The following is a 12,409-nucleotide window of genomic DNA, read 5'->3' as shown; positions in this document are numbered from 1 at the left end:
CGGAGCAGCTTTCCTCCCACTGTCTTGGGCTGGGGACCTTCTTTGCTCTTCAGACCTTTGCCAAGGTTGTCTCGGCTCAAGTAAGCTTTCTCACTGTATAGGTTAGAGCCACTGAGGTCATCTCAGAAGAATTGTTTTAAGTATCAGGCTGTACTTGAAGCAACATGGAAACAAAGGTTCTAAATGGCAAGAGAGTAAAGTTCTAGGAGTTTGTATGCCGAGGTTTATATGTACACAGATCCAACACATACTATAAGACTTGAGTGAGTACACATTTTCAAGTTTCCATACCCACTGGGTATTAAACGAATTGGAAGAATGACTGGGAGTATTGTTTTGCCTCACTTGGCAGGGTATCTTCCAGCATTTGCCCACATCTGACCAACATGGATTCACTCGAGAAGTGATTTCTTTTGGGGCCAGCTTCCTCTTCAGACTCACCCTGGAGAGAACTATCAAATGGACCTGGTAGGCCTTGAGTGCCTGCCCTTTTTGTTGGAGGCCCAGGCCCCTTGGATATAAACAACTGGTTTCAGGCTCCCAGAGCAGAAGGGAGAGGGGAAAAAAGTAAGGCCTCAGGACTCTTGTTCCCCAGAGAGCCCCAGCCTTGCTCCTGATTCATTACTCCCCGTGTCTAAAGTCTACTGTGAAGGTGGAGTGTGTCAGTCCGTTGACTTTTCTTGTTTCTGGAGTCCTTTTAAGTCCACAAATGTATATGCTTTATTTTATATTATTATTTATTATGTACATATGCCTCTACTGTTAGTACATCGTCTGTGACTAAGATGAGATCTGTTCTGGAGCCCCTCATCCATGGAGCCTAGGGTTCTGTTGTCTTTTAAAGTGGGTGAGAAGGAACGGTTTTGCTTTTGTCTTAAACAGGTTGCTGCTCTTACGTTGGTCCTAGTGTCCCGGCCCCTGTTATTAGGCCCACCTCTATTCCTGATGGCAGGTGTTTGAGATGAGGATGGAGGCAGGCCTTTACTTCATGGCAGGGCCTCTCAAGTACCTCCGTGAAATACTTTAGAGGTGGTTTCCTGGTGACTGGGTCTATTCTCTGGGTAATGGTACAGCGTGGCTGTGAGGCCACAGCCTCCTTCCTCACTCCCAAGCCAGGTTGGTGGCCTGGTCCCACAACAGTGATGGTCTCTAATTCCCACCTTGGATTGCAGAATCCATCTCTCTGGACCATGGAAGCTGCCTGCCCACCTGGGCTTCTAATATGCCTTTTCTTGGTTTTGAGGCCCAATGCCAACACTGCCTTGGCGCCTCAAATAAGACCCTGCTTTGAGTCTGATTCCCATCCTCCTTAGCCTTTACTCACTGTATCATAGTGTACATTTCATGCTTTGTAGCAGTGAAGTTTTTGAACACAGTATCCAGAGCTGTGTATATAAACCTAAATAAGCACAAATGACATGTATAGGTTTCGTGAGCTGATTGTCATAATGAATGCATTTTATAATTCAAATGATGTTGTAGATTTACAATCTCTATTTATTTTGTATCAATTTATTTGTAAATTTTGTGATTGTTTTAAAAGGTTTTTGTTCATTTCTATTATTCTGTTTAGATAAATGATTTCTGTTCACCCTTCTAGCGAATGTGTGTTCCCTCTTTCCCCTGTCACCTGTGCAACACTGACCTCGGTCCCCTGCCTGGTGGGAAAGCTGGGATCGGTGGTCGGCATGGCAACACAGCAGAGCGTTTCCTTTGGATGTACACCACCAAGTCTTATGTTAAAAGGGAAGCGGGTGCTAGAACTGAGCCTCCGACTTCCAGCCTGGTACAGCCAGTGCCAGGGGTGTGTTCTCTTTTTTGAGGATTGTAATCTGTCCCCCATCAGTTCATTTTAGATAAAGATACTGGGGCTATCCACTCAAACTGCCCCAGACATTTGCCACTCAGTCACTAATAACACACACTTCAGCTGGCAAATCTCTAAGCTGTTTTTTCCTAGGCAAGACCAGAGGCCTCACTCAAGCCTCTCAATTGGCTCTTAAAGATGAAAATGGCTCTGCAGATCCTTCTCTGCGATGGGAAGCCTAGGAGAATGGTTGCAGCAGGCACAGATGGTCCACCCTCAAGTTAAAAACTCTGGGCATTGAGTGTGGTGAGTCATGGTCAGATGCTCTTCAGGATTCAGTGGGCCTCCCACATTCCCTAATAAGCCACATCCTCTTCCATTGTCCCTTCTATTCCTTCTACCCTCCTCACTCATGTGACCAGACTCTGAAGATCTTCCGGTCGAGGTTCACGGCCCCTCTGTGATCTATTCCTAGACCACATTCTTTTGGAATCCTTCTTCCCTCCACTCTTGGTCTCTGTTTTACATTCTTCTGAGAATTGAGCCTCTTGATGACTGGTCCCTTGTTTTTCCTACCATATTGTTTTAACCATGATGTTCTCGGTCTGTTTTACTTACACTGGTCCTGTGGATGGAGACATTTCAGTGAAGAACTGCTGACAAGACGGGCTGAGACGCTTCCTGACCTAATCAGTGCTCCCACCTCCCCAATCATCACCCCCAATTTCTCGAAAGTGGAACAAGGTAGATTACATTCCAGTGAAGCATTATCTTCTTGGGAGCCTGTTAGAAGCAGAGCAGAAAGCAGCAAGCAGTGCCGGGAAAGGAATTCTCTCTCTAGCACGTCTCCTCCCAGTTGGCTGCTGTGCTTATTAGTTTTTCCTGCTTTACTCACTTTGTCTAGATGAGTCCTGAGCTCAAATCAGGAAACTCTCCAAGGGAAATAAAGGTGGTTTTTCCTATTGTGAAGATGGGGTTTGCCTAAGCCTTCCCTCTGCATCCATGGGTTGCCCACATGTCAGTTCACTTCTCAGCTGTATCATGATAAAAGCTCTGGGGTTTCTATTCCGTCTAACAGATTATGCTCCCCAGCACCTCTTCTCGACTCAGCACTTCTGAGGACACAGATAGTGATCAGACGGTCTTGTAGAGAAAATGACTGGTACAAACTGAACGACCTTTTTGTAGCCTGGAGCTGATTTCTGAAAGCACACTTTTTGAAGGTAATTCAGTTTAATAGAGAGATGATTTCTTATTAAAGCCAAAAAGTTGAATTACATGAGACGGCTAGTGAACGTTTGGCTTCTTTGTATGATTGACTGATCTTTTTCCCTGAGGTCCTCGTATCTCTGCTCTTTCAAAAAGCCCCAGAACAAAGCAATGGTTATAGTGCCTCTCTGTGACATTCTGGTGGCATGCCATCTCCCCTGGTAGATGATTGTGAGGCCTAAGGACGCAAGGGGAAATCGGTTACAGGAATTCTTTGTCAGAGTGCTTTTCCTGCTAGGGTAGGAGTGATTGTGAAGCACTCAAACAGTAGGCCAACACATGGCAGGAATTTTAGATGAAGCCAGCTTCCTTGCCACAATTCTGCTACATCATTGACTTGAGGGCAGTGGGTCCAAAAATGAAGTTACTTGCTTCAAAATATGTATACCCACAAGTTAAAGATTACCTTTGGTACAAACCCTCTCTCAAAGACTGGACATTTAATAAACATTTTCCAGTGGTGGGAAGGTTTGCGTGACAAGTCCTCTTGCCAAGTATCTCAGGAACTTGTGAGACTTGGAAGGACTATTGCTGTCTTTCATGTGAAGACTGTGCGTGCACTCAGCTGCTTGGGCTCCAGTGTGTATGATGAGGTTTATCTTGGCCTAGACTCTCCAGGCCTCATCTATAGCCCTGGCCAGACATGGCTTTGGGAAGAGCACAATGGGAGAGGCAGCGCATTTGGGTGAATATTTGTACCTAATTTGATTCATGAACCAATCTGTCTAACCCATTTCTTTTCTAGTAATAAAATGGAGCAAAGGTATCTTATAGGAAGGAACATAAAGGGACCAGACCAGAAACTTCTGTCATTTTAAATTAGAAGATAGATTACTTACACTTGCAGTAAGAGTCGACAAGCTTGAGATGAGGTGTTGCGTGTTCAATCGGGAGTACTTTTTTCTGTTAAAGCTCTTTAGAGAGACTTAAACTATTGTTTATATTTTATTGCATACCTTTGTGGGAACAAGTCAGATAGTTGTGGACTTGGGATGAAGACATCGTGTCTGAGGCCAGGGGAGAAATGGTTGAGATTGTCAGGTTAAACAGAAAAGCTGCCTTGTTCATTCTGTAAACCAATGCATTCTCTCCGTAGATGACTTGCTTTCTGCTATTCCTACGTGCTCAGCTGTTGAGAACAGCGTGCAGTGCCCCACCTCCGTTCGTGGAGGTGTGAGATGGGACGACGTGGATTCCTGGAAGTCACCGGCTCTGCGTCCTGGCTGCTGTGTATGTGCACGTGCTCCCTGCTCTCTGGTGGCTGTGCACTGGTCCTTTTTTCCAAGGCTGCTCAGGTAGCTCCATGGTCTAGATTTCATTCTCAGGGCCTCCCAAAGCTGTGTATCGTTTGAAATTGTTCCATTTGAGGAAAAACTTTAAGAATAGCTCTATGCTCTAGTCACCAAGAAAGAATGTCATGAGAAACCTAAGTATTGAGACGTAAACTGCTGAACTGAGGATCTGGGATTAAGTGTATGGCAATAGCTAGATCATAGTTACCATTTTTCCCACCATCAAAGAAAGGTTAAATAGTTTCCATAACATGGAATGTGGACAAGGCTCCTGCTCTTAACGCAGACTTAGATATGCAGTTGTTTGTCTCAGGCTGTTTGTGGTGAATGAATAAGCAGAGTATTTTTAACTGCTCTGGCAGCCTTGGAAAAACTGCAGGGCTTTAAAGTTGCTGACAAAATATTTCTTAAATAAATAAATCTGATTTAGGAATATCTAAACATGGACAAAGTACTTTTAAATCTGACATGTCACTGCAAGTGGCTTTTTAAAGTGGTTGCTTAAAAACAATACTAACATGTCTAAAGGATTTGTAGCTCTAAGTTTTTCTGTTAAGACCCACTTTTCCTAAAAGCATCTTAGAAAGGGTATCTTGAAGGGCTTGTTTTCTTATTTTAGGTCTCAACAGAGCTTATGGTAGGAAATTTAAGGTCTGAACAGAACACTAAACTTTCTTGGCTTTCAGTAACTTTTCTAAAATACACCATCTGAGCTTTACCTGACCATCTCTGTAGAGAGGAATGCACAGGACAAGGCCTCTTGCAGACGCTGGGCTGTGGTCTGCTGTGCCTCTGACCGCTGCTGGATATACTAGGGTGCCAGGGGGCCTCACAAAGTCTGAAACTAAGTGGTGTTTTCCAAATACCCAGGAAGGAAGTTCTGAAAAGAGTTGGGAGAGCTTCCTCTCAGTCTAAACACCTTAGGGTTTTTTTTTAAACGGAAAATTATAATTTTATGTTTCGCTTCCTTAATTATTAGCAACAGAGAGAAACTCATATTCATGTTTTAACAAGTCCAGTTACAGCTGCTCTGAGTCCCTGCCCAAGGACCACTTACTTCCCGGCACTCTTCTAACAGGAGTAATATGCAGAGAAGCAAAGGCTCTGCTCTGGGCCTTAGACTCCTATGGAATCCTAGCTCTTTAAAGTATATTTTGGTGGTCCTAAAGAAAGCTGTAACCAGTAGTGGAATTCTTATTCCAGGTGTGTGCTTTTCATTTCTCAATCTTTGGACCCACTACCAGAGACTCGTCTAGTTGAAAAGAAACTGTTAGATAAGATCTTATGTGAATAAAACAAAACAAAAGGGGTGGTAAATTAAAGCAACGTGATCATGTTGGGCCTTGCTCTAACGGGAGATGTTTAAAGGTACTATTAAATTAGCCATGTAGTTGTAATAAGTCACTCAGATATTATTTGGCTTTGGGAACACTGAAGACAGTGTCAAACTGGGCAGCATCTCCATCTTGAATGAGAATAATTAATAGCTGGGGTGATCACAAACATATTTGCTAAAATTTAAAACAGGAGCAATATCTAATTGCTATAACAATTTCTTTTTTTTTCTTTTCTATTTATATACTTTGCCTATTTTATTTATTCATTTTGGCTGCGTTGGGTCTTTGTTGCTGCACGCGGGCTTTCTCTAGTTGTGTCGAGTAGGGGCTACTCTTCATTGCGGTGTGCGGGCTTCTCACTGCAGTGGCTTCTCTTGTTGCAGAGCACGGGCTCTAGAGCGCAGGCTCAGTAGTTGTGGCGCATGAGCTTAGTTGCTCCGTGGCATGTGGGATCTTCCCGGACCAGGGCTCAAACCCATGACCCGTGCACTGGCAGGCAGGTTCTTAACCACTGCACCACCAGGGAAGTCCCTGCAATAGCATTTCTAACCTAATACTTTAAAAGTAGCATAAATTCCTAACAGATACCAGAATGTACATGTCTTGATGTGACAGTGTAAAGCCCTACACATTCAAAGTGGTGATGTAATATGGCCTTGGCTAAGTTACTGAGCTGTGTTCCCTACCTATAAAATGATTTTTTAAAAAAGGGGAAAAAAAAAAAAAGGGGGAAAAAAAAAAGCCTCACCTCGTAGTCCTGTACCAAAAAACTTTCCATGAAAAAACTGAGGCCTATTTAAGTGCTATAAATTTAGCCATTAATCATGCTAGACTATATTTCCTTTAAGAGAAAGTCAAATTGATATCACTAAGTCAAACCTAAGCCCACGGACTTCCCTGGTGGCGCAGAGGTTAAGAATCTGCCTGCCACTGCAGGTGTCACGGGTTTGAGCCCTGGTCCAGGAAGATCCCACATGCCACGGAGCAACTAAGCCTGTGCGCCACAACTACTGAGACTGCGCTCTAGAGTCTGCGAGCCACAGCTACTGAGCCCGTGTGCCACAACTACTGAGCCTGTGCTCCATAACAAGAGAAGCCACCTCAGTGAGAGGCCTGCGCACTGCAACGAAGAGTAGCCCCTGCTCACCGCAACTACAGAAAGCCCGTGTGCAGCAACAAAGACCCAACACAGCCAAAAACAAATAATTAATTAAAAGAAAACAACCAAAAAAAACCCTAAACCCACTTGAAGACTAGCAGTTACTATAGTTGTGCTACAGGAAGGGGTCAAAGTCAGTATTAGAAATATTATACTTTATTGACTTCTAGAGCAGCTAACCTACCCTCCCGTGTTGACAAATGACAGTAAGAATGGAAGAAACATATGAAGGTTAAAGTAAGAGTCTACACCACTGTGAAAAATGTTGTAACAACTTTCACTGTTCCGGTGAGGCAGTTATAATACCTTGAAGTATACAGTGATTCCATTCTTGTTCTGAACAACAAGAAGTGATTTCACTTGGGATTCTGAAGTGAATTTATCCACGTTGATGTGCCCTGGTTTTGTAAAGGTTCTGGCTTACAGAGCCCTCTTCCCACCCTCTTATGCTTGAATTTGAAATACAGCAAGAGGATACAGAAGGCTGGAACGGGGTGGCATGAGCCACACGATATGGCCCACACTAATGAAGTTACTCCGCTATGGTGTAATATAAGGAGGAGGTTCTCTTCTTTTCGGGTGGCTTCATCCTTTGTCCTCTTTCAGCTGAATTCTTTCTATAGATTTATCCCAGATGAGAAAAAGACCGTGTTTTTGGATAATAAACATTTTTGCTATCAATCAAAAACATGTAGAAGTGGATGAAGACTTCTGCCTCAAAATGAAATTGCTGCAGTCCATTCCAGACCAGCCCTACCTACAGCAAGTAGAGAACACATCTGCTAAGCCACTGACAGCAGCCTTACTGGAGTCACTGAGGACACTTACAGAAGCTTGTAAAGGAACCTTGACCTTAACAGAAGACTACATTTGATAATGGAAATAATATATTTCTCCACTGATATACAATACTTATGCAATGCACTGAAAAAGATGGATTTTGGAATAAGAGCACGATTTGTACCATAACAACATTTTTGGATCACCTCTTCCCATTGTCTTCCCATTGTCTTCCTTGCTCCACTCTGAGACCCTTCACCACCCTTAGTGTATCTGGATACACTATGACATACTGATGATGAAACAAGACAAGGCAACAGTGTCACAAGCCACGATGGAGCCAGCTGCATGCAGTTCAGCCCAGCTTTACCCTTACTTTCCTCCAGTACAGACTCCATTACAATTCTGACCCATCTGCAAAGAGTGCAGACACACAAAACTAAAACAAGTATCCCCTACGATTAGAGTATTTTAAAGTCTTCAGAAACTTTCCGGATGTACCTTTGATGGAGCCCCCCCACCCCCCACAGGGATATCCTTTACTCCTGGGAGTCCTGCCAGAACTTGTTTAATGGGTGCTCAGTTTTGCTTTTCCTCCTCATTCTTCCTCTTCCTCCTCTTCCTCTTCATCATCATCTTCATCATGGCAGTGTGTAATTTCCTGGGGGGCCAGTGGGAAGAGGTTGGGGGGCTTAATCTCACTAATCGACCGTGTCAACTGGTGACGTTTGTAGTCGGTATCTTTGAAATCCACTGATGTACGGTTCCGGGTTGCAAGAGGGGACTCCATCTCATTGATATCTACATGTGTGTGTTCCACTGTTGACTCATGAGGCATCTACAACAAAGTCAGAGGTTCAGAAAGCAGGCAGAACAAAACAGCTGTCTCCCAGATCCTAATCCCTCTGCCTTTGTTAGATGGCTGTACAGAAGCACCTATAATGGGCCAGAGGCCAAGCCAATTCAGCTACTGAAGTATCTTCCTAGAACTTCCTAAAGCTGCCTATCCTCTCTTCTCTCCCACTCAAAACTGTGCCCACACTGTATACTATAGCCTGAAACTGGGTAAGATGGGAGAGAAGAGATTATTATTTCCTATTTATTTCACAGCAAAAAAGTCTTGAAATATAGATCAGTACTGGAATATAGGAATTTAAAACTACACTTCTCTCATTTAGCACTAATAATAGAGGAAGTCTTTACCATTCAAACAACTTTTAAACCAAGTAGTTTTCAAAGTAAAGTTAAGCTCTGTAACATTCTATCTTGCTCATACTTTCTCAAAAACTCCTTTTTGTGCAACCATGTAACCTGGCTCTGGGCTTTGCACATTGGAAAGAAATGATCTAAACTTTCCTGTACCGTGCCAGATAGCTAGTGGCAGCTCTTGGCCTTAACAGCGTAATCTTAACTGCAAAGAGTAGCCTTAGGCTTTTTAACTCACCAAGACGTGGGCAGCTCTGAAGAGGTAGCTGAACGGGTAATACAGCAGATTAATGAAAGATGCTGCATAGAGATCAGCATAGCGCATCACCTGACTGGCAAAGAGGGTCTGCCGGGAGCCACTGCGAAACAGGCTTCCCATCATCCCGTAGCACATGTCCATGTCATGAGTTACTTTCTAAAGCAAAGAACAAGATTAAGGCTCAGCTCATTCGATAAATATTTACTGAACACTGGCTATGTGCCACTCCCTGTATAATATCAGAAATCACTTAAAGTTTATTTTCGAAGTTTTCTCCCAAATCCCATTTGGATACCTTAATACGTCTCTGGATGGAGCTAATGTCGGGGCGCTCATTGCTGCTGCTGTCAAGGTGCCTGGAGACAAGAAAAATCCAGTGAAAATCTCCAGAAAGGACGTCTCTTACATCTAAGTGACTCCTGAAGAGGTAGATGGTTTTTAGGGAAGAAATTTTTAGGGTTAGGAAACTTACTTGTAGAGTTCAGCCAAGAAAATATCCAGGCTCTGAAGCTCTTCGAAAAGTGCTAAAGTTTGGAAGAAAAAGGAAAATGTTTTAAGTAAAACAAAAATCATCTAGTTTTTAACTGTTGCTAAAACTAAAGTAAAAGGCTGCAGATATGACTGAAAAGTAAAGCTATGGGTGAGTGTGTAAAATGACTTCCTTCCCCCACCTTCGGGAAAACCCACTGACACTGCTTGGAATCTGGCAGATGACGCCAGCATTTCCTCCTACTTAAAACCACCCACTACATACAACTTTCCTAACTGGATGCTGATTCTGAGCTTATGAAGTGCCAATTCATACCCCATCTCAGGTGTGTCAGCAAAGCAAGTGTTAACGGTTTCCATCTTTAGATAAAAGCATAAGTCACAAGTCCAGAAAACAGAACCAAATCAACTAGATTTCTAAAATTCTATAGGCAGAAAGTTGAAAATGTAGATGAAAGGCTAGCCAGAAAATCCCACCAAGAAGTACAAACAATAGCAACAGCCACTATACGTTGCATGCTTTCTGTGTGTTCTAGCCTTTCTCAACCTGGGTTCCCCAACGAGAATCCAGCCATGATGTATCCAGTGTATATAACAAATCTTCTTTATCTACCATCTTTGGGGAGAACCGAGAGTCATTCAAATCATTTTGTCTGTTCTGTGGTTCAGATGAGGAGCCTCGGTTGAGAAAGGTTGTTACTTCTATCTCCTTTATGCAGGCAGCTTTATGAGAGTAGGTGTTACCCTCATTTTCACATATGAGGATACTAAGGTACAGGGTGTTTCAGTAACCTGCCTGAGGGCTGAAGATAGTAAGTGGGGGAGCCAGGGTCACTACCTGAGGCAGGCTGAGTTTCCAGAGGCAGGACCTTCCACCACGCTGTGAGTGACGCTAGCTAGGACTGGCTGGAGAACTTGTGTGTGTCAAACATCTTTACATAACTAGGGTCAAAGCTCAATTCAGTGCAGAGTATAGCTCAGTTCAGAGAGTGCCTCATTCTCTACTTCTCAGAAGAGCAAATAAATACCAGGTGATCAGCACTCAGAGCCATCAATGCCCCAGAATCACAGATACGAGCTGGTGGCAGAGAGACTGGAACTAGCAGGCATGATTGAACAAATAAGGGACTACAGAGGTAAGCAGAGTTCACTTTCAGTTGCTACTGTAACATAACTCAGACCAGTAATATTCTAAACTTTAAAGGGATTCAAGAAGGCGGCTGAACAAGATAACCTCAAAATTCTGGGCTTCTGTGAAATATCTGGCTCTATGAGAAGGAGGTATCCAAATACAAGGGCCCATCTTTTGACCACCTCTGTCTGACCCCCTGCATACAAAGTAAAGGTTCATCAAAGAGGACTGATTCATAGCTGGGCATTCAGATATAAACTAGCTACGTCAAAGATTTATAAAGTAAGAATAATGGCTCCTTACAACTCTTATCAGTCCAGACATGCAGCTCCTGTGCAAGTTCAGGAATCACCAAAAAAGTTCGCCACCCTTGCCGTTTCTTTGATTTTAAAATGTCCCCAAAAATGTGATCTCCAATATATAAAATGTCTTTGCCCTTGGCTCCCAACAGATCACAGATTGTATCAGATGAACCTGAAACAATGGAACGAACAATGAGAAAACAATAAATGTCTCCATATTAAAAACCAGTGTTCCAAGTACCATAACCATTAGTTACAATTAATTTTATTCTTTTAACTATGTGAGGAACACACTAAAAGGGTGCACCTTTCTTAAAGATAAAGACTCACCATTGTCTTTTTTCATCAACCTTTTTAGTGCCCCTAAGACGAGGCCTTTAGCTCCACTGTGCTCACCAGAGCCCTTGATCACCAAACGCGAGCAACAAAACTACACGTCTCAGCTTTAGGGGACGTAACCCTTCAAAGTACCACTGCCATTTCTCATCACAGATCTGCCATTAGGTTGGCTTTCTTCCACTGCTTCTCATTCCAACAAAATACACATCTGTGTCCACAGGGGCTCCTAAAAACCCCTAGAGGACCCGTTGGGAACCACCCGACATGATTCCAGACACTGAGAAAATGCCTCAAGTAGGCAAAAGGAGGATTGGAAAAAACTGATCCTTTTAGTGAAAATCAAAGGTTCACTAGGACATACTGACCACTTCTCAAAACCTTTCTCCCTGACTCCTATTGTATTAGTAGGTGATTGAAGTGTTTACCATCAGGAGACGATATCTTTAGAATTCTAAAGAGTATATGTGGCACTGTGCCAGGAGGACACCAAAGCTTTCAGGTCTGAGCAAAGGTCTGAGCAAAGACTTACACTAAATAAGGGGAAGTCTGTGACTCACCCCCAGAGTAGACAATGCCATGCTGCAAGGGGCCCGTGTAGGTACCAATCTTCAGCTTGCCAGTTTTCTGTGAGAAAAGAATAGGAACTTCGTAATGCTTTATCCTTCTATCACAATCTCCACCCAAAATGCTACTTGGCTAGGCAGCCAAATGAATGTCACTTTTGAATTATATTCATTTGAATTATTCTGCTATATCGATTAAGACCAAAAAACTTCAAAAGAGAGATATGGCTAATAAGTTAAAAATACCTGTTTCCATAGGGAGAGTAGGAGTGGGGAAAGGAGGAACATTAAGGGTAATTGCTCACAGATACACCTTCCTCTCAACTTACAGTATCCACCTGACGCAGTACTGTGCCTTCTCCAAAAAAGAGTGGTTTCCGTGCGTCCACCAAGATGAGGTCAAAGTAGGACTGCCATGGTCGGTGGGAGCTCCCAGGCTGATAAGGGAGAAACAGCAAAAGCCAAAACATCACTC

At 43.3% G+C, this 12,409-nt stretch overlaps 1 protein-coding gene across 2 annotated transcripts in view; it reads right to left on the bottom strand.

Annotated features, from left to right (window-relative positions):
* Window positions 1-7,004: 7,004 nt before the first annotated feature.
* The window catches only part of NT5C2 (5'-nucleotidase, cytosolic II), a 104,732-nt gene continuing 99,327 nt past the window's right edge, over window positions 7,005-12,409 (bottom strand). For both annotated transcript variants that reach the window (XM_065893715.1, XM_065893714.1), the window contains exons 12-18: window positions 12,264-12,371; window positions 11,929-11,995; window positions 11,034-11,204; window positions 9,582-9,633; window positions 9,405-9,465; window positions 9,089-9,265; window positions 7,005-8,482 (exon numbers count right to left, since the gene is read on the bottom strand). In XM_065893715.1, coding sequence (XP_065749787.1) covers window positions 8,243-8,482; window positions 9,089-9,265; window positions 9,405-9,465; window positions 9,582-9,633; window positions 11,034-11,204; window positions 11,929-11,995; window positions 12,264-12,371 — 876 coding nt within the window. In that variant the 3' untranslated portion in view covers window positions 7,005-8,242. The remainder of the gene's footprint in view (window positions 8,483-9,088; window positions 9,266-9,404; window positions 9,466-9,581; window positions 9,634-11,033; window positions 11,205-11,928; window positions 11,996-12,263; window positions 12,372-12,409) is intronic.

Source organism: Phocoena phocoena, chromosome 16, assembly GCF_963924675.1.
Source record: "Phocoena phocoena chromosome 16, mPhoPho1.1, whole genome shotgun sequence".
Classification (NCBI taxonomy): Eukaryota; Metazoa; Chordata; class Mammalia; order Artiodactyla; family Phocoenidae; genus Phocoena; species Phocoena phocoena.
Note: the sequence above shows the minus strand (reverse complement) of the source record. Positions and strands in the feature narration are given on the sequence as shown.